We start from the raw sequence: 21,331 nt of genomic DNA on the forward strand, positions 1-21,331 counted from the left end.
AACATCTAGTTGTTCTTTGGTGGCTAGGGATATTAGGGACATTCGGATGCGATCTAGGAGATCATCCAGGTCCTGCGGGCTGTGCTCCGGTTGTTGGGCATAGAGGGCTGCATAGAAGTCTGCAAAGGTCTCGAGAATAGGCCTGTCAGACCAATGACGTATCCCGTCATTGTCTATGATACTGTCGATTCGAGCTCTACCGCCCTCCGCCCGGGCGAGGCGGGCGAGGGTGCGGCGCGGCCTCTCTCCTTCACCATATTTCCGGGCCGCAATGGGCCGGGCAAGATATCTAATCTCGCTGCGGGCGAAGGACTCGAACAAGTCCAGTTCAGTTCTTATCTGTGCAAGCTTGGATGGTGAGGGGTTGGTCGCATAATCACGCTCCAACTCCCCAAGTTTGGACTCAGAGCGGCGCAGGGAATTCCTAATATCTTTTAGGACTCCAGCCTCCCTGGAGATACACATGCCCCAGATGTAGACCTTAAAGGCCTCCCATCTCACCCCGTCGGTTGTGTCGTGTCGTTTATTACTATCAAAGAACGATGTGATATCTGCGAGAATGTCAGCCCTGAAGACAATATCATGCAGAGCATCTGACTTAAACCGCCAGTTAGAGTGCTGGGGGAGGGCCGGGCACAGGGCAATGTCCAACGTGACTGGGGCGTGATCCGATGACGTGCGTTGCAGGATCTGTGTGGTAAGTGTTTTGCCCATGAGCCCCGCGGAGAGAAGGAAAAGGTCTATCCTGGAATGGCTGTCATGGACAGAGGAGTAGAATGTAAACTCTTTCGACATTGGGTGAAGTTCTCTCCAGGGGTCTACCAGACCAGCAGTGAGCATATGCGCCTGGAGACAGCGAGCGGCTCTGGACAGTGTTCTTGGTGCAACACCCGATCTATCCAAGTCGGAATCCAGGATGAGATTCATGTCCCCTCCCCAGATAATAGGAACCCCCACATACCCTAGAAGGATGTCAATGATGTGGTCGAAGAACTCGGGTGCATCCATGCATGGGGCATATGTGTTAACCAGAAAGCACTCTGCATTAGCAAGGAAACAGTGGAGAATCACATATCTACCGCTGGCATCGATATGGCTAGTGCGAAGGGAGAACTCCAAGGTCTTGTGAATCAAGGTGAGGACTCCCCTGGACTGGGAGGAGAACACCGTGTAGTATCTGTTGGGGCCCCATGCCGGAGCGAGCGAGGCCGAGAGATGTGCAAGGGCGTGGGTTTCCTGCAAGAAAAGTATTTTGATCCCATGCCTCTGGACATAAGCCGTGATCCTACATGACTTTGTGTAATTGCTGAGCCCTCTAATATTCCATGACATTAGCCTAATGGCCATTCAGTAGGGCTTCAGGGGGGATCAAAGTAACGTGTGTCATAGTTTGTCGAACGAGTGCCGGCCACCAAACCAATGGCCAGATATGTCATACCAAAGGCCACCACTGTCTCACCATTTTTGTTAAAACATTCCCCAACTGAACCACCCCCCTCCCTCACTGCCTTCCCCAACACAGCAGTGCCCAAGAACCCACCCAAAGTCTTGTGGCTTTCGTGCCACGCCCAACGGGGCAAACCAAGCCCCCACATCCAACAGGGGAGCAACCAGAGAACTAAACAAGCCAAACTCGGCGTTGCAACTGCAGTGGGGGAAGCTGCTGCCGTGAGCCCGACTACAATGATTGGCAGTGGAGTACACCAAATAGCTTACAGCGGTGACTAAACAGGGTTTTCAAATAGACAACATAGTAGAGTACGAAGAGCAGGGGGTATAGGAATGGCAGATCACAGCTTAAATACAACGAGCCGTACACCCTGCATCAATGACCAACATTACGTTTCATGAGACTGCACAATGAATCACAACAATGCCTGAATGCACAAGAGTAAAGATACATGGGATTTCAGAGAGAATACACATGACAAGAGTGGTAACACTATCACACTGATTCCAGCATTAGATACAAGGAACGCAGGCTCAACCCTCATCTACAGGGTCACCTGCCGGTCCCGGGACCGGGATATGGGCCTCAATGAATTTCACCGCCTCCTCTGGGACCGTGAAAAAATACAGCTTATTGTGGTGAGTGAGCTTCAGCCTGGCCAGGAATAACATGGCGTATTCCACTTTCCTCTCTCTGAGCAATTTTGTCACACCATTAAACTGTCTGCGTTCCATTTGGACATTAATCGAGAAGTCGGGAAAAATGCAGATAGTCTGGGATTCAAATTTCAGTTCCCCTTTTTCGCGGGCCAGACGTAGAATGTGGTCTCTGTCGCTGAAGCTTAGGACCTTGGCAATAATTGGTCTGGGGAAATCACCTGGTTTGGGGCGCGGGGCCAGTGAACGATGGGCACGTTTCAATAGTGAAAAATGGGGAAAGTTGAGGATCACCCAGGAGGTCTCTGAGAAGAGTCTCGACTTCAAGTTCCATTTTACCCTTGAGGGCCGTCTCCGGAACCCCACCAATGCGGATATTGTTCCTGCAGGATCTGGACTCTAAGTCGTCGCACTTCGCCTTGACCTGCTTCATATCCCGCACCAAATCAGAGACCGTATTTCGGAGCACATGTACCTCATCCTCAGTGGTCCCAATCCTAGTCTCGGCCTCCACCAGCCTAGTACCATGCTGATCCAATTTAGTACGCAGTGAGGCCTCATTTGCATTTATGTCGTCCAGTTTTTCATGGAATGCCGCAAAGTTTTTGGCCATAGACTCCATGAGTGTCGTAAGGTCTGGTTGAGGAGGGCATGGGGATGCATAAAGATCGTCCTGAGGGACGTCTGGTCTTGTTTAGCAAGTGATTTAGCAAATTTGTCCATTGCTCCAGCTTTGTTGGCCCCGCGTGCCTTACCGGACATGGTCGGGGCGCACACCGAGAATAGTAGTGTGTGGAGTGTAGAAGGCTGCACCGCCAGGCCCAGGGGGTTTATGGAGGGACCAAGGCCCAGTCCGGGAGGAGGCGACAGCCGCCCAGGGGGCCGAGGCGAGCGGCACTCACAGCAGTTGTGTTATATGACTCTTAGTCCGCTTCAGGGAGGAGCCTTGATGCGGAAGCAGCAGTGTGGTCCGGATGGGACGGTGCCCAGCGGCGCCCGCCCGGGAGCCCGGAGAGCCCCAGTCAGAAGAAGTCAGTGATGGCGGGCGGCAATGTCCCAGGCGCCTGGCGTGCTCAGATCGCAGCAAGTGAATGGACTGTCCGGGAATGGGAGGGATATGGAGCTCTCAGAGACGCACCAGCGAAAGATGAATGGCCGCGAGGGAGCCCGGTGCGGCTGGGGGCCAGGGACACCCGGGGGATGGAACGGGCGCAACTCAAGGAGAATGCAGCAAAATGGGGTAGCTTGCAGCGCCGCGCACCCCCAATCCCCTCACCTCTGCCCTCTGCGGGCCAGTGTGTGGTCGGTGGTCCAGGCGGGAGCGGGCCCACCCCGCAGGGGCTAGTGATCCTGGCGAGAGCAAGCCCTGGATCCGCAGCAGGAGACAGGTCGAGCACCGCAGCCAAGCCCAGCCACACCACGGGGCCAGCAGCGCAGGCGGCAGCCCGCGAGGTCGGAGGTGCTCAGAGGGCAGCTGAGTCCGCAGCGGTCCGCAAGGCAGGGAACATGGAGAGACCAACTACTAGCAGAGGCGGCCGCCAGGTGAAAACCGCAGGTGTCCGCGGGATCAGCAGCCGCAGATGTGATGATTGCGGGGGCTGCTCCTGCGGTCCCCGCGGTACAGCAGAGAGAGGCGGCCCGCCGAGGGCCGGCGCCGCCCCGGCCACTCACCAAGAGTCGGAGGGCCCAGGTGCAACCCTCGTAGGGACAGCAAGGGCGTGATGGATCGCGGCTGCCAGCTGCTCCGAGACGTAGAGTCCAGGGCGGGAGGGCAGAGGATGGGGGCCCCGGCGTTCCAGGCGGCTGCACCCCTCGCAGGCAGACGGAGCAGAGCTTTACTGCGAAGTCGAGGGGGGAGGGGCCGCTGGGGGAGAACGCGGCTCAGAAGGCCCCAGGTGGCGGCGGAGTTGCGGAGAAGTTTCGGTTCCGGTCCAAACTCAGTCCGGACGGTGTAGAGGCGCTGGGGAGCAGGTACTGGAATCCAGGGGTCCAGGCAGTTCCTCAAGCCGCTGATTGGGGCGGATTAGTCGGAGTCGGGCCACGGAGCATTTAGACTAGGCAGCCATCTTGCTGGCTGCTCAACAGCACCCCCCCCTCTCTTGCTATCTTGACCGGATTGAGATCCCGAAGCTTTCTCAACAGCAAACAGAACTCCTGAAATCACGGAGAATGAAATACAAGAAGCAATCGCACAGCTCCAACCCGGGAAAACACCAGGCCCCAAAGGCTTTCCGACAGAGACCTGGAAATGCCTTGGCGGCGCACTACCGACTCATTTGCTCCGCATGTTCCTCCGAAGTAAAGAGCAGGGTGCACTCCCCCCAGACCTTAGAAGGGCCTGCATTGTCGTTATACATAAAACTGGAAAACCCCCGGAGGAATGCGCCTCCTACCGCCCCATTTCATTGATTAATGGAGAGGCCCAGGTCCTTGCCTGAGCACTGGCCAACAGACTACTAAAGGTGATTGAGACACTCGTCCACCCAGACCAATGTGGGTTTATGCCCATTAAATCCACCCGCATGAACTTAGGAAGAATCCAACTCGCTCTGAGCAGAGAGACACAGAAATACCAGCACCACTGGCCCTCCTGGCGGTGGACTTCAAAAAGGCATTTGACTCAGTGGGATGGGACGCTTTATGGGCAATCATGGCCAGAATGAACCTGGGGCAGACATTCATATCATGGGTCAAACTCCTCTATGCATCCCCAGAGGCCACTGCGAGGGTAAACGGCAGGTCCTCTAAACCATTTCCGCTGTCCCCACTTCTCTTCTTCCTCGCCATCGAACCACTAGCAATAGAACTCAGATCAAACCAAAACTGGACCGGATTTGCCTGGCCGGAGGGGATGGGGGACCGTCTCTCACTCTATGCGGACGACCTCCTCATATATCTCAGTAACCCAAATACCTCATGTCCGACTATCTCCATTATCCTTAGGGAATACCAAAATTTTGCAGGCCTTAAGGTAAACGAGGCCAAAACCATTTACTTTCCCATCCAAGGAGCCGAGGCCGCGATCCCAGAGGCTTGCCCCAACCATGTCTGTATCAGGGGATTTAAATATCTGGGCATAAGAATTGACCCGACATTAGAGGGGTTCCTCCAACTCAACCTTCAACCCGTATTGGAGCGGTTTAATAGCGAAGTCTCCCATTGTCAATTACTCCCCCTGTCACTGATAGGCAGAGCTGCACTGTTTAAGATGATGACCCTTCCCAGACTTCTATATGTTCTCCAAAACACCCCGCACACTATCCCCCGGGAAACCTTCATACTCATTGACAGGAGCCTTCGCAAATTGCTATGGGGAGGGAAGCAACCCAGGATTGCCCTTGACACGCTCCAGAGATCGGTATGGGAGGAAGGCATCGGTCTACCCTGCATACGCACGTATTATCTAGCGGCACAGGTAGGGGTGGTGAACGATCGGTTACACGCAGACCCCACACTCCCACACATCCGTATTGAATTGGAACCCATGTCCCCAGGCCCCCCACTACAGGTCCTGTATGCCAACAACAGTCGAAGCCAGATGCTGCCCAAAATGATACATCATATCCGTCGCGCCTGGCGAGACGCACATGATCTGGTTGGCTGGAAGGGAAAGCCTACACTATCCCAACCCATATGGCATAACGCAACACTGGGGGTCAAAAGGGAAAAACGCACTGGCACAGGTGATCCAAGAGGGTTGTCTCCTAAGCTTCAAAGCCATGCAAGAGCAATTCGACCTGGCACCTATGGACCAGTTTCGACATGCGCAGCTGACCCACGCCATTCACGCCCAGTTCCCTGACGTAACAACCATACCCCCCTGCTCTCCCATCGAGACCAATGTCCTCCCGCAACAAATCCCCCCCAAGGTCACCTCTACCCTCTACCAGGCCCTTAATTCCTTCGGGGCCACACAGCTTGACAGGCTCAAAGAAAAGCGGGAGAGAGATCTGGGTGGACTTGAAACAGAAGACTGGACAGACGCATTAATGTCACCCAGAGAAATTGGTATAGAAGCCAGGCTCAGACTGATACAGCTTAGATTCCTACACGGTTCTTATCACTCCCGCACCGCTATGGCCAGGTGGGGGGGAACGGAGGATGAGACATGCATCAGATGGAGGAGTGTACCGGCCACCTTTTACCATATGATCTGGGACTGTCGGGTCCTACAAGTCTTCTTGGGGGACTGCATCAATGCGATCTCCACGGTCCTGGCGACACCAATACCTGGAGATCCCAAAATGTCACTTCTGGGCATCTGGGGGGAAGTCGACCTGTCAAAATACGAAAAAATGTTTGTGGCGATCGCGCTAGGGGCGACCAAAAGGCTCATCGCTGTCAACTGGGGCTCTGCAGACCCACTGCATCTGAACCGCTGGAGCAACTAACTGAACAGATACGCAGCTTCGGAGCACCAAATTTATAACGCGCAAGGTTGTCCCCACAAATTTGAAAAGATATGGGGTATGCCATTCTCGATATTGCCTTGTCTTTTGGATAAATGCCTATGTTCATTTTATTTTAATGTTTTATTTTTGTTGTGCTGTTCAAATTCAATAAACAGAGTTTAAAAAAAAAAGTTGGTCATCAACTCTCAATTTAGACATTCAGGAGATGGAAAAGCTTAGCGCTCTCCTAGGGTCCAACCTATGGAGTCTTTCCTCTTCCTTACCAGGATGAGGTGGAGCATAGAAGGAAGGCAGAACAATTTTCTGACTCAAATTAAAGTTTGAAACAGTGTTTGGTAAAAAGGAGGGTCTGACCCTTAAAACAGACCTGTCCTTGTGGAAGACAGTAAAATGTGGCTTGCATGAAAGTGCCTGCAACTCGCTCACTCTGCGGGCTGATGTCAGAGCTATCAATAGGATTGTCTTAAAGGTTAACCTTAGCACACAGAAGGATCCACATTCTTTTCCTTGTACCAGTTGCAAAACCTATTCCAACAGCAACAGTACAAAGATTTTTTTGCTGGTCGTCTGGCTGAAAGCAACACCTTTATCACATCATCCGGGATGTCCCAATCCTTGTTTCTCAGCCTTTCAGAAATCAAGCGTGAAGGTTGAGAGTTTTGACCTCTGGATGGAGAACCTGACCCTCCTCTCGTGAGAGAAAATCCTCTCTTTGTGGAAGAGGCATGGGAGGACAGATGGACATATCCAGAAGGTCTGGATACCACGTCCTCCTGGCCCAATTCAGAGCAACTAGGGTCATGTGTTTCCTAAACCTTCTCAACCTCCTGATTACATGAGGAATGACGAGGACCGAAGGAAACACGTACAGCATTGGAAACTCCCAGTCCACCATGAACACGTCTCTTAGAGCTCGTCTTGGAGGAAATTCCCTGGAAAAGTGCAGTTCACACTTCCGGTTGACACCGGTCGCGAACAGATCCACTTGAGGGGTTCCCCAAAGGGTGAAGATCTCTTGACGGACTTCCTGAGCTAGTTCCCACTCATGGGAGACTGTGCTCTGCCTGCTCAGAGGGTCTGCCGCTGTGTTCTCCTGCCGATAGGGAGATTTCTTCTTGAACTGCCCAGTACCAGAGCTGCATTGCCTCTCTGCACAGTGGTAGTGACCCTATGCCTCCTCTCCTGGTGAGGTAGTGTTGTCAGGATGTTCTTTCCCCGGACAGAGGGCAGGAAGACCTTCAGCGCTAGTCTTATTGCCCCCAGCTCCAAAAGATTGATGTGTGGTTTGGACTCTGATGGAGACCAACGACCGCTGATTGTCAGATTGTTGTCATGGCCCGTGAGTGAGGCGTCCGTCACTACTGTAATCTCCGGCTATGGTTGCCAAAAAGGTTCTCCCTTCAGAATATTTTCCTCGCGAGCCAACCACAGAAGATCCTGTGAGACTCTGGATGGAATCCGAAGTCAGTCCGACATCTTTCCCGAGAATAGGGACCATTGTGCTCTAAGAGCCTATTGGAGGGATCTCATTCTCAGACGGGCTGCTGGCACGAGAGAAATGCAAGATGCCATGAGGCCGAGCAACCTAAAAAAAAAAAGAAAAAAACGAAGGCCGGAACATTCTGGGCACTCTGAAATTTGGTAACCATCTGAAGAATGTCTTGAGCCCTCAACTTGGGTGGCGAGCTCTTTCCCAAGGATGTGTCTAATACAGCTCCGATGTACTGGAGATTTTGTTAAGAGAGTGATAGGTGACTGAGATGATCCAAAGCTTGTTCGGGAGAACGTGCCCTGACCAGTCAATCATCCAGGTAGAGGTAGAGATGAATTCCCCCCCGCCGCTCGCGTGAGGCTCGCTGCCACTACTGCCATCAGTTTGGTGAAAACCCTTGTGGCGGAGGTCAGCCCGAATGGCAGAACTCGAAACTGAAAGCGAGAAGCACAAACCTCAGATATTTTCTGTGCTTGAGATGGATTGGCACATGAAAATAAGCATCCTGAAGGTCCAATGACACCAACCAATCCTGGAATTGGAGGGCCTGAAGGATCTGAGAAAGTGTGACCATCTTGAACTTGACCTTCCTGAGGAACTTGTTCAAATATCTCAAGACCAAGATGGGTCTCAGTCCTCTGTCCTTTTTGGGAATCAAGAAATATGGGGAGTACCATCCCTTGTTCCTCTCCACTACAGGTAGTGGTTCTATAGCACCTTTCTCTAGCAGGGTTAAAATCTCCTGCACAAGGAGCAGATTCGGAATCCTCAGAGTGGTTCCCCGGTGGATTATTCCGACGAGGTCTTCTTATTAAAGGAAGGCTATGACCGTGGGCTATGGTTTACAAAGCCCATGCATCCGAAGTAATGTCTCGCCATTCTTGCTGATGCTGATACAGTCTGCCCCCCACTGGTGATCTGTGGCTCAAGACCTCAGAGTAGTTCACTTTTTGGGGAGTTTTCCTACCTTGAGTTTCCCCTTCCGTTCCCTCAAGGCCTTTCCTGGCATGGACTGACACTTGGAACACTCAATGGTATCGTGGCTCTCCCCGAGGCACCCGAGGCAGATGTGATGCGGGCCAGTAAGTGACATTTTCGAGCCACAGTGTCTGCATTTCTTAAAGTCAGACTTCGGCATCGACTAAGTCGAAGAAGAAGACATATTTTCGAAGTTTTTTGTAACGTACATCACAGAAGAGGCGTGACGAATTTCACTCGAAGCAAATGCTAACGCAGAAAAAACAAACTGAGGCCAACGGGTGCTGCGCGAGCTATATCTACCCTTTGATGACATCACCCTCGACGGAGGCCTTCGAGGGACATCGACTCAATGCCATCGACGCACAGCGCCCTCTGCCGAAAATAAACCTCAGAAGCAGCTGAAGCTAGACATTACATGTCAAAGATGAGAAATACGTGGGAGGACACACTCCATTCAAATAAGAGAGCTGGGTGGGAATCTGTACCTGAGGCAGGTTCTCCGGGGAGTCTCTGGAACAACCACTTTTTGTTGAGGACGAAGAGGAATGGTGCCGTGAGGAACCACCTGGGAGTGAGACCTCTTAAGGAGACTTCTTCTTCTTGTCTTTTTTGCAGGAGACCTGCCCTCAGAGAGCTCTCCCGCAAAACCACATCCCCTCACCCGACTACTTGTGAAAGTAGGTGAAGAGCTTAGCTGGCCTTTCCCAGAGGGTCTTGGGGTGCATGGATTGGCAAGACCTTATTATTATTATGTTTCTCCCCAAGCAGTTGTGAGGATTCAGGAATAAAACTCAGCACAAGTTAACCATGTTTTTGGTTAAATACTTTTATTGAAAATGAAAGGGTTGGGAAAAGGCCTCTCTGACCCTGCTCTAATAGGAATTTCCCTTCTTAAAACCAAAACTAAGAATCTGTCTGTGTAAAGATGTCAAAACCAAAACTGTCACTGTGTCCAAAAGTTCCATTCTGAACCTCATACTATATGATATATGATATGGCATTTATTACGCGTCTATACATAAGTGTTTCAAGCGCGATGAGGCAAGGGAGGGGAGGGAAAACAGAGGGAGGACAAAAACAAGGATCTTACTAGGCCTAGTGACATTGAGATTGCGCAAGTGCAGCGGAGAGGGGAGAAGTGCCGGGGGTTGCGGGGGCAGTCAGGGGAGACAGGATGGGCAAGTGCCGGATATGGGATCACAAACAAGAAGTGCAGCCAACAGGTGGCAAGTGCAAGTGTTAAAAGTGGTGAGAACAAGTGTCAGTAAGTGCAGGTAAAGGAGCTATAGGGTTTCAGATACAGACCACAAGTGCAGGGGATGCCCGGAGGCCGTGCGGGAGTGCAACTGGACGGGCAGGGACCTGGGCCCAAGTTCAGAGGGTTACCAGGTGACCAGTGCAGTATCAGACAAGAGATCAGCAGGGGAGAGGAAGAGAGAAGGTAGAAGCAAAGAGGAAGGTCTTGAGGTGCTTCCGGAACCGGAGATGGTTTTGCTCAAGTTTCAGAGAGGCAGGGCGGCTGTTCCAGAGGGAGGCACCAGCCAAAGAAAGATCTGCCTCCAACTCGCTGCTTGGAGAAACGACTGACCGTCAGGGAGTTGGAGGCGGAGGAGCGAAGAGCTCGAGTTGGAAGATATTTCCGAAGAGAGAGTTTGAGGTATTGCAGTCCCAGGTTCCATAAGGCCTTGTGGACAATGCAGAGGGTCTTGAACTTGATCCTTGCTGCCAGTGGAAGCCAATGGAGATATTTCAGGGCTGGAGAGATATGATCCCTGGGCTTGAGGCCAAGGACAAGTCTCGCAGTCTTGTTCTGGATGAGTTGTAGAGGACGGAGAGTAGAGGCAGGCATATTTTGAAAGAGGCTGTTGCAGTAGTCCAGCCTAGGGAGACCCAAAGCTCCGTAGACAGTGAGCTTCTGAGGGAAGGTGAGGAATGGAAGAATACCTCTGAGGAGGTGCAGCTGGTAGTTTGACTTCTTGGAGACGGCAGAGATGTGAGGAGAGAAGGAGAGGGTGGAGTCAAAGATGACCCTGAGGTTCTTAGCATCAGAGGTGGGAGAAGGAAGAGGGACCAGAGTGGACGGCCAGAGAGTGACAGGAAAGGAAGGTGAAGGTGTGCCGAGGAGGATCTCTGTCTTACTGGCATTAAGGCAGAGATCATTGGCGGCACACGACTCCTGGTTTGCAGACTGGCAATCCGGGATGAGAGGGAGTAGAGGCAGCTGAAGGGAGCCTGAAAGTGAGCGGAGTTTCATCCGCAGAGCACTGAAAGTTAAGTAGAAAGCAGCAATGCAGTGGGCGAGAGGTGTCAGGTATTGGTTGAACAGCAGGGAACACCCCTGGGGAACACCACAGGGAGAGTGTGAGATAGAGGAGAGGAAGGACCCAAGTTGGACCTGGGAGGGTCGGTCAGAGAGGAAAGAGGCCAGCCAGGCCAGGGCCTGATCAGTGATACCAAGGTCATCACGGAGCCGGTTGAGCAGGATGGCATGGTTGACCATGTCAAAAGCAGAAGTAAAATTGAGTAAGAGGAGGACAGAGGGGTGATTGGCATCGAGGTTAGAGAGCAGGTCTTCACAGATGTTCAGGAGAGCAGTTTCCAGGCTTCTGGCTGCTCTGAAGCCAGACTGATGGTCGCGGAGACAAGCAACAGATTCAGTGTGAAGATGAAGCATGGAGATGGCCAGCTTTTCCAGGCATTTGTCCAGGAAAGGAGTAATGGGGATCAGGCAATAGTTAGCCGGAGAGGAGGGGTCGGCTGAGGGTTTCTTAAGAAGAGGGTGCATAATAGAGTGCTTCAGGGGGAAGGTTGCAGTGGCGAAAGAGTGACTGCAAAAGTCTGACAAGGCTGGAGTGAGTGTGTCAATGTGGTCCTTGATGGTTTTGGATGAGCAGGGAAGAACCTGTTTTGACGAGACTTTCATAGATCGGACTTGTCTAGAAACCTCTTCAGGGGTGAACAGAGGAAAGGCAGAGGAGGGAGGAGGAGAGGTGGCTGCAGGGAGGACTGATGCAGAGGAGAAAGTAGAGGGAGAAGGAGGAGAGGACGAGAGGGTGGACAGGATGTCCTGGCATTTGGAGATGAAATGTAAAGCCAATGCCGTGCAGAGGGCCTGGGAGGGGACAGGAGAGGTAGAGACTGCAGCAGGATTGGCCAGCTTCTTGCAGATTTTAAAGAGTACGGCCGAGTTGTTAGATGCTGCAGAGACGTGGGCTTGGATTTCAGCTCTCTTTTTAGTGAGGACAGAGAGTCGGTATTGCCATTGCAGTAGGCAGCAGGCCAGTTTGTCAGAGGATGCACAAGATGCCAGCCATTTCCTCTCAGCCACCCAACACTTGCGTTTAAGGGTGACGAGGTCTGAGTCGTACCAAGAGTTGCACTTGGCTTTGACCTTCAAGCGGATCCTCATGACAGGGGTAAGTACATCAAGAGTGTCAGAGATAGAAGAGTGGTGATTGGAAAGGCCTGTGTCAGGGTGTGAATCTGCCAGAGATGCAGGAGGGGCAGAGAAAGCGTTGGCGAAGGCTATATGAACTAAACTATAAGGTGAAAAGGGAAATTTCTTTAACCTTAGGTGCTTGAAAAAGACTTTGTAAAATGAAGAATAAATGGCTCCAACTCAAACGTTCTCCAAGGATCAAGAGTCCACATTCCAAAGGGTGGTTCCGTTCCCCTGGTTTCCAATACAAAAAATTCTCCATACAACAGTTGCTTGCGTCTTTCTTGGCCCACAATAGCAGTGTCATAAAAAAGTTGCACTGTTCCCTTTGCTGCATAATATATCCTCTTGATATATTACCTGATTCAGGTTCCCCATGTATTTGCATTCCATACATTCACATACTGATGATGGTCTTGTTTGCAATTCACTTTCTCGCTTCACAATTAGTCTCTTTGCTTTCTCTCTTCTGTTCCGTTAACTATTATTCTCGTTTGGCATGCTCACCGATATGCTACTGGGTTGACACAAAGGCTCTTCCTGACATTTTCGGGCTCATTCACGGTCAACTTGCAAAGGTACACCGGCTGCTTTCTAATCGTGACTGTGTTCTCTTCGTTCAGGTGTCTCTCGCAGGCTTTGCTTCAGCATGCCTGCTTCGCTTTAGGCTCCGGTAGGTAGGTAGTGCTTTCTGTGGTTGGCGAACGCCCAGGAGTTTTCCCCCTGCTCCTGGTGCTTCTGCAACACGTCCAGACCTTGCAGTGCCTCCCTTCTTCCTGGATGGAGAGCCGCACAGCTCCACCAGACCAGTCTTTGCTTCCCTAAATCTTGAGCCTCGCAAAGAGGTGAACCGTTCTTTCAACAACAGCATGTTAGGCAGAAACCTGTGCAGTTCCCTTGGGGAACACTGCAAAAAGTTTAAGACCACAGGAGTAAGCAGTAAACCCAATTGGTAGCAGTCTGCACCACCCAGATTTACCTGGTAGCTGTGGCTGAGTAGTCAGACTTCTCTCAAGAAGAGTTAGGCAGTATATAGAGTATACACAATAGGGCTAGAAATACAGTAGAGCAAGCAAACACTGACCAGAGTTTTGGTATACAAGTATATAATTATTTATTTTAAAACACACTTATGGAAATACACTGGCACTAATATGTCAAGCAAGTTCAAACACAGTCACTATAAGTATATACACCTCGCTAGTTAATTATTCGACAAGTCTAGGTTAAGACACCACTTATTTAGCAAAACAGAGGTGAGCGTGTAACGGTAGATGGCACTCCAATAATTTGTTTAAAAAGGGAGAGAAAAGCCAGAGTAGGAAAATAACACAGTACCAACACTTAAGAAACCACAGCAAGTCAAGAAAGGCAGGGTCTACTGTAGAGCGAAAAGTTCATAGGCCAGGCCCACTCTTGGAGCGAGCAAGGCGGAATGTGCCCAAGATCACACAGTGGAAATGCACTCAAAGTCTTTGCAGGAAAGTCAAAAAGAGGTTGGATCAGTTCAGAAAGGTAAAGTTAGCAGGTCTGAGGTCAACCCAGTTAGAGAGTCAAGGATTTACGGGACACCTTGGACAATCTGTTGCAAGGGAGACCAGGGGGGACACAGTACCCGAAATGGTGAGAGAGCTCCAGCAGGGGCAGTTGTTCCTGGCAGCGGGTGCAAGTCGTGGCTTCGTCCAGGGAAAGACATGATCTCGACGAGGAGGAAAGCTGGAGGTCGTTGCACTGCCAGGGAAGAAACCAGCCACGAAGTTTCCCAATAAAAAGGTATGACCCTTTTATTCGCGGTAGTGGTGAAGCGTGGATATCCGGCCGCTGGGGTGCTTGGCACGGGCGATTCGACCACGAGACATCCAGGAAGGTGAAAAAGGCGAACTGGTTGGTCACACCAGCTCAAAGGGAAGAAGACTCTCCTGGAAGAAGATCTCCTCTGTCGTCGGGGAAGTGGTGAGTTCGTACAGCAGGGCTCCATCAGTGGTGTTGTCGTTGTAGATGGCTCAGCTTCTCCCCGCTTCGGATTCTTTAGGTCCTGTGGCGACTTCTGAAGTTCCAGTCCCCAAAGCCCTGCTTTTATGCAGCAAAACCCTCATTCAACAGCCTAGCTGTCACTCAAACATGCTAAGCGGTGAGCCGGGCGGCTCACCACTGGGCCAATCACACAAGAGTGCGACTTGAGTTGCCAAGGCAACTCAGTCCAGGGTGCCTAATCCTCCTCCCACACACCCTGTTGACCCCAGACAGAGTGGCACCATTTGGAGGGCTTCTGTGGAGAAGCCCGCCAAAAATTGGAACAAAGGGCTCGACTTGGGTTAGAGTTTCAGAGGCAAACACAAACTCCATTTTAAAACACAGTCCTGGCAAAAAGACCCAACCGGGGAATAAATATTAAATAAATAACCCGGCGGTATCTTTAACATTGCACAAAAAGTGGTGCGTTTAAAATCAATGGGAAAATCCCATAAGAAATATTCCGGTGGAATATTTCGCGTGGTATCCACTGCCACCAGCCAGAAACTCGACAAGGGGGGACTGGACAGTGCCCCCTTGGAAAACAGATCCAGGGGCAATCGAATTACCCCTACCACTACTTCCACAATATGATGGTTTGTACTGGTTCTGTTCACAATTTGAGACTAGTAAAGTCAATGGTGACTTTACATGCCCTGGGAGACAGTAGTAAGGCTATCGTAATTAAATAAATAAAGATAGTAGCCTCGAACAATGGGAAAATCCCATAGAGAAATATTCGCGGTTGAATATAAAAAGTAGTATCCACGGCCACCAGCCAAAACTCGATCAGGGGGGACGGAGACGTGCCACCTCGACTAACAGACCCCGGGGCAATCGAATTGCCCCGGCCAGTACGTCCACAATATGATGGTTTGTACTGGTTCTGTTCAGAATTCAAGACTAGTAAAGTCAATGGTGACTTTACATGCCCTGGGAGACAGTAGTCAGTCCCAGGGTATGGAGTCTATCTTTGGGGGTCACTATGATACCCCTGTGTTACTGCACTGAGGGTGCTGTGTAGCACACATACCAAAAACACATGAAGCCCTATGGAGTAAAATACCCCATAGCCCATAAAACACATTTACAGTCAAAGGAAATACACAAATCATGCCTAAGAGTGGGAGAAAAAGAGTCTCACTCTTAGCAGGAGAAAAAAATAAACCCCAAAAATCCAGCAAAGCTGCTGGGGAACTCACTAGGTATGGGAAATTAGCCTTAACAGAGAATTCTCCCTAACACAGCAGCAGCCTCTATCACTTTGCTTCCATTGTTTACATTTCCGGGCACAGGTGCTTTTGGAAAACTAAAGCGCTCATTGCGTCTTTGCCTTCTTCTGCTTTGCACTGCTCTCTCCATCTTCCTCGTCCCAGTATTCAGGTGATTTTGGGAAAATAAGTCTATTGTTTATGGTTGGTTTAAAAAAAAAGGCTTGGATAATCAGTTTCAAATGGCAAATCAGTTCTAGATGATGTACAATTAGAACGGAAGAAGGTGGTCTTTTAATTTCCACAAAGTAGACCAGAGTTGGAACTTCGATCTATCTGATTTTGGGAAAGGTTTTCCTTTTTCTTCTAAGGGTGAGGTGTAGACGTATGGCAATAGGGCATGAGGGTATTGGGTAGGAGAGGATTGTATTCAAAGGCAAATGGGGGATACCAGATCTCATCCAATGAAGCCATGACATCTCCCCGGAGGTTGTCTCCTCCTTTGTGATCCTCCATCAAATAGCCGCTCCCAGGGTCAGGAACAGGTAGCGGCTGCTGTCCCCTAACCACATGGGAGGAGGTCACAGCTGAGAGGTCAGTGATGACTCCATTGGATTCATCACACACTATGAATATATATGATGGGGATCTGAAACCGATATCTACCGGCTGCACTCCACGCAAGGTTTGAAACCTGAGGCCTTGGCGCGGTTGGGCATTTTTGTGGAAATTAAGAAGTGTGTTCCTGAAGTGTACAAAGTACATGGAATAAAAGAACTGAAGACACAGGGGTGGCACCACAATATATACTGGCCCGACATCCTGTCCAACACGGGTCACAAAGATGCTGCACTGCGGATGGGATTATCATAGATGAGGAAACCACTGGAGGAAGGTATCCATTAGAAAAAGGCTTTACTTACCTCCAAAAGTGAGGCAAGGTTCAAAACAAGAGCAAAAGGTGGGATGTCCCATTGATGTCTATGAAGGGAAAGCAGCAAAAAGAAAACTTTGCTGGTTTTATTCAGGGTAAGGTGTTTAATGGGCTCCCCACTCTCGTTTCCAATGGACTTCCCCCCACCATAACTCAGGCATCCCTAAACTCCAGATTTCCTAGCTAAAGAAAGGTAACACTGTTGTCCAATACGTGCTTTTGATGATGGCCTAAATGCTAAAGCTTTAACTATCTGGCTCCATCTGTTCTTCTAGGTGTGCTCTAACCGAACACTCCCCAGGTTTCTCAACAGAAAGTGTAATTTTCTTGGTCAGTAACAAACGCCATGGACCATTCTCTCTCACGCACGAGCTCTCACCTTTGCCTGACCTCACTACTCCTTCTGGCTCACCCTCTACTCTCTCACTCACTCCTTCTCTGTCTTCTCTCACACCCTCTGATCTTCTTCCTCTTCTCTCTCTCCTTCTGTACATCCCTCTGGGGTTGGTAGGTGATTGCTGGCCAAGAAAAACCTCAGTTCTTGATTCAATTCTCCTGGCTCCAGTCTGGGGTTTCTTGAATGGGCCTAAATGCATTCTGGGAGTTGTTGTCCTGAAAGAGGTAAGACAGCTTTGGCCAGAAAAAGTACTGAGAGGCATCATGTGACAAAGCGGTGCAAACATTCACATCAGGGCACTGGAGGAGGTTTCAGTGATTGCCCCTTTGACCTGGGAGAGGGCCGGTTCTGGTTTGCATCCAGCCCCAGGTCGGGAGGAGTCCCTCGCCTCCCTACCCTGACAGGGTCATGACCTTGACCTTGTTAGACTAACTAAAACTATGATAATAATGCATTATTACACAAATGTATTTATAGTCGACTGTAATTGCCCATTATACATGCAGAGCTATAAAAATAACCACTTAATAACCTGCAGCGGCATCTCAGAAGGTGTTACTCTGATTTTCTCTTCTAGTCTCTGTGGCTCACATGAGGCTCCTTCCTCTTGCAAACCACATTCACCAAGAATGTTGTTAAAGACCTTCAAAGAAACAGAAAGAAATGCGTGTCAATATCTACATGAAAGATTCTAGAAACGTGCATACCTTGAAGCAATACAGATAGTTGTTTATATAGCACAAGTCCAGCGCATCTGTCTGACAGACTTTAGTTTAGTTTCTGTATTTCTACCGCGCGTTGAACCCCGAGGTAACTGGGTGCCAGAGACTTAGAGCAAGTTACAACAAATTATACATATACATAAATGATAATGACACTAAGTGCAGGTGACCGGGTAACATAGTGGCCAGAAGGCAAACATAAGATGATACAGTGATGAGGCAGTGGATGAAGAGTCAGGCAGTTGAAGAGTACTTGTTGGCAAGCCAGGACTTGGTTAAGGCTCTGAAGGTCCAAAAGGAGGGTTCTGCTCTAAGTTTCACTGGTATAGCGTTCCATAGTTTGGCTGCTAGGACCGGGAAGCTGGAGCCGCCTGCTTTTTTTTTAGGGAGAATTTGGGGATGGATAGGCAATGAGAGTACAACGTTCTCATTGATCTGGCTGAAATGTGTTTGCAAAATGTATCTGCCAACCAAGTACTTGGGGGTGTCATTAGCGAGGCACTTGTGGACGACAACGAGTGATCTGAGTGTGATTCGGTCTCGTACTGCAAAACAATGGGCATCTTGTCTAAAGCTAGAGATGTGAGCGTGTCGCGGCATACTCAGGGCTGCTCTGAGGGCATTATTCTGTAGTACCTGCAATTTGTTCAGGTTGTGTTCTGAGGTGTCAAGGAAGAGAGTATTGCAGTAATCGATTTTGAGAGTACTAGCGCTGTAGCTAGGGTAATGCAGCTAGACGGCGAGAGGAAAGCCTTACAGGCATTGATGAGCTTATTTGTGTAGGCCGTGGAGGAGGGTGTAGCGTTTACCTGTTTTTTGAGTGAGTGTGTGGCATCCAAGTAGACCCCTAGAGTTTTGATTATTAGGTCACCATCTATGTTGATAGAAGGTAACAGGGGTCCAGTTTGTTTAGCCGTGGTTGTGATCCGACGGGAAGAAGCTCAGTTTTCTCGTCCTTGAGGCATAAGCCGTGTTCTGCCATCCAGGCTTGGATCTCCAGGTAGAGGTTGTTAATACGTGTGGAGTCCTCTTCATAGCAACCAGAGAGGGTGATGAGAACCTGGGCGTCATCAGCATAATTTGTGTAAGTGACACCCAAGTTATCTAGTCGGTCGAACAATAGCTTAGTGAAGATATTGTGTAAGGTTGGTGAAACGCACAGACCTTGGGGGACACCGCAAAGTATGGGGATGTTGTGGGCTGAAGCCCCCGGTGAGAAGAGCCAGGTGGTTTGGTTGGCAAGGAAGGACTGGACCCGGGCAGTCGCCTGATGGAGAAAGCAGCTGACGCCGTCAGATGTTCCGTTAGGATCTGGTGGTCAACGAGGTCGAAGGCTGCCGAGGGGTCGAGCAGCAAGAGAATGGCTAGGTTAATCTTGTCCTTCGCCTTTTCCATCTGGAATTTTAGGTCCAGAAGGGCTGTCTTGGTTCCGTGCCTTGGCCTGAAGCCAGATTGTCTGAGGCCAAAAAGGTTGTTCTCTTCCAGATGCTTCTGGATTTGCAAAGTAGGCTACTCTATCTAAGATCTTTAGGATGTAAGGGACCGTGGTGATTGGCCTATAATTAGTGGGGTTGTTGGGGTCAAGGTTTTTTTTTTTTTTTTAGGAGGGGCATGTCCCAGACTTCCTTGAAGCTGCTATGGACTGAGTTTGTTTTGAAGGAGGAGTTGATTAGGGCCGTTATAAACGGGGCAAGATCATTGGCACCTTCCTGAATGATGGAGGCTGGGCAGGATTCCCCTTGGCATCTGGAAAGCTTCATGCCATTGATGATTCTTTCCACTTCTTTCGTTCATTTTGTCTGCCAAAGCTTTTTGGATCCTCTCACACAAATCTGCGTCTTTCATGCAGGTTTCTGTAGGTGTGGAGGGAGACTCAAGTTCCCTGAGGATAGTGAAGAGCTCTTTTGTTCTTGATTTCGCATTGTTGATCCTATTGTCATATGTCTCTTTTTTGGCCAGGAGGATGGCTGATTTGTAAGTGGTGGCCGCAGCCGTGAATAGTGATTTGTAGGCCAGGTTAGGCGTTTTTCTCCAGGCGGATTCTGCCGCCCGTTTGGTGTCCTGAAGGATTTTAAGCTACGGAGTGAACTATTTGTTCAGATGGGCTGCCGGTTTGGCTTTGGTAAGTTTGATGGGGGCAATGGTATCAACTGCTGATTCAAGAGTTTTGTTATAGAGGTCGGCAAGTTGATCCACATCTAGGTTGGTGTAATTTGCTGGGGTCAAGATATTGTGGATTAGAGGGCAAAGGCTGTGCATCGTGATGTTGCGGTTATTCCTGGAGAGGGTTTGCGGGAGGCTCGCCTGTGTGGGGTTTGGCTGCACCTTCCCTTGGATGGAGAAGGAGATGACATGGTGGTCCGACCAGGCAATTGGTTCAATCTTAAAGATGGAGGTGGTGCAGTTGTGGTCTGTCAGCCAATCCAAGCTTCTGCCTTTGTTATGTGTTGTGGCTGTAACCCTGTGCTTGAACCCTAGTTGGGAGATGGTATTTTCCAAAGAAAGCGCATTAGCATCTTTGGGATCGCTGAGGCCTGAGTTTAAGTCCCCAAGTAGGATGATTTGAGATCCTGTTTTAGTATTGTTAGTGAGGAAGTTGGATATTTCTTCCTCAAAAGAGCTGGCAACAGGCTGCGAGGGCACTTAGATCTAACACCTCTTCACTTTTGTCTGTGCCCAGAGCTAGATTGACTGTGGTTTCCCACATGTCCTTTCCTTATGCTGCACCAAAATGTTGGAATACACTTCCGCCTGATCCGAGAGCATGTTGTTCTTTTGATTGCTTTAAGCGTGGTCTAAAAGCTGCTCTGTTTTTCGGACTTTCCCTAGCCTTTTTTGCTTTTCTGGCTCCATGACTATCTGTATGTAGTTTTCTGCGTTTGCACTGCCATGCCTGCAGGCCTATCCCTAGCACTATATAAATAAATATATAAATAAAATAAATACATTTTCAAAAAGTCCAAAAGCAAAGCAGAGGTTGCGTAAAAATTTAAAGAGGGAATTCGGAGGCGCTAATGGAAACAGATACAGCCATCTCCCTGTTACGTACTAAACATTATTATATACACAGCAACAAAGCCAAAAAACTGTTGGCATATAAATTAAAAAAACAAAAGACTAGAAACCACATTGCAGGCATCAGGAACAAGCATGGTACCCTGCAATTCACGGAGACCGAGAAGCTTGAGAATTTCTCAAGCTTCTACGAGGGATTGGTGCTGGAGAAGCTGGATCCTGATGAGCAGTACTCTTACCTTAAGTCTTCTATACTTACTAAGCTTTACTGGGCGCTTTGCGACCAACTGGAGTCTCCCATCACAAAAGAAGAAACAGCGATTAACTCACTCATCAATCAGAAGGCTCTGGGACCAAGCAGGTTCACACCAGTCTTTTATAGAACACTCGCAAAAGTACCCGTTCTCTGAACAGGTTCTGTATACCGACATGATAACACTCACCAATTGTTGAAAATGAATGATCCTATAGTTCACTGCTATGATTCGCTTATCGCTTGATGTGCTTTGCACCCTAAAGTAAACTGCACTGAGAATGGGCATGTCTGACTGGCTGACATACCCCTTAGCAGACATTGGGGGGAGGCGAGAGTTGGTGTGCTGCTGCATA

The 21,331-nt window shown here is 49.8% G+C and overlaps 1 protein-coding gene across 3 annotated transcripts in view; it reads right to left on the reverse strand.

Annotated features, from left to right (window-relative positions):
• Positions 1-21,331, reverse strand: part of ASCC2 (activating signal cointegrator 1 complex subunit 2) — a 1,015,237-nt gene that overhangs the window by 609,524 nt on the left and 384,382 nt on the right. For all 3 annotated transcript variants that reach the window (XM_069619287.1, XM_069619286.1, XM_069619285.1), the window contains one exon: positions 17,518-17,628. In XM_069619287.1, coding sequence (XP_069475388.1) covers positions 17,518-17,628 — 111 coding nt within the window. The remainder of the gene's footprint in view (positions 1-17,517; positions 17,629-21,331) is intronic.

This window comes from Ambystoma mexicanum, chromosome 10 (genome assembly GCF_040938575.1).
Source record: "Ambystoma mexicanum isolate Mex_15411 chromosome 10, UKY_AmexF1_1, whole genome shotgun sequence".
Classification (NCBI taxonomy): Eukaryota; Metazoa; Chordata; class Amphibia; order Caudata; family Ambystomatidae; genus Ambystoma; species Ambystoma mexicanum.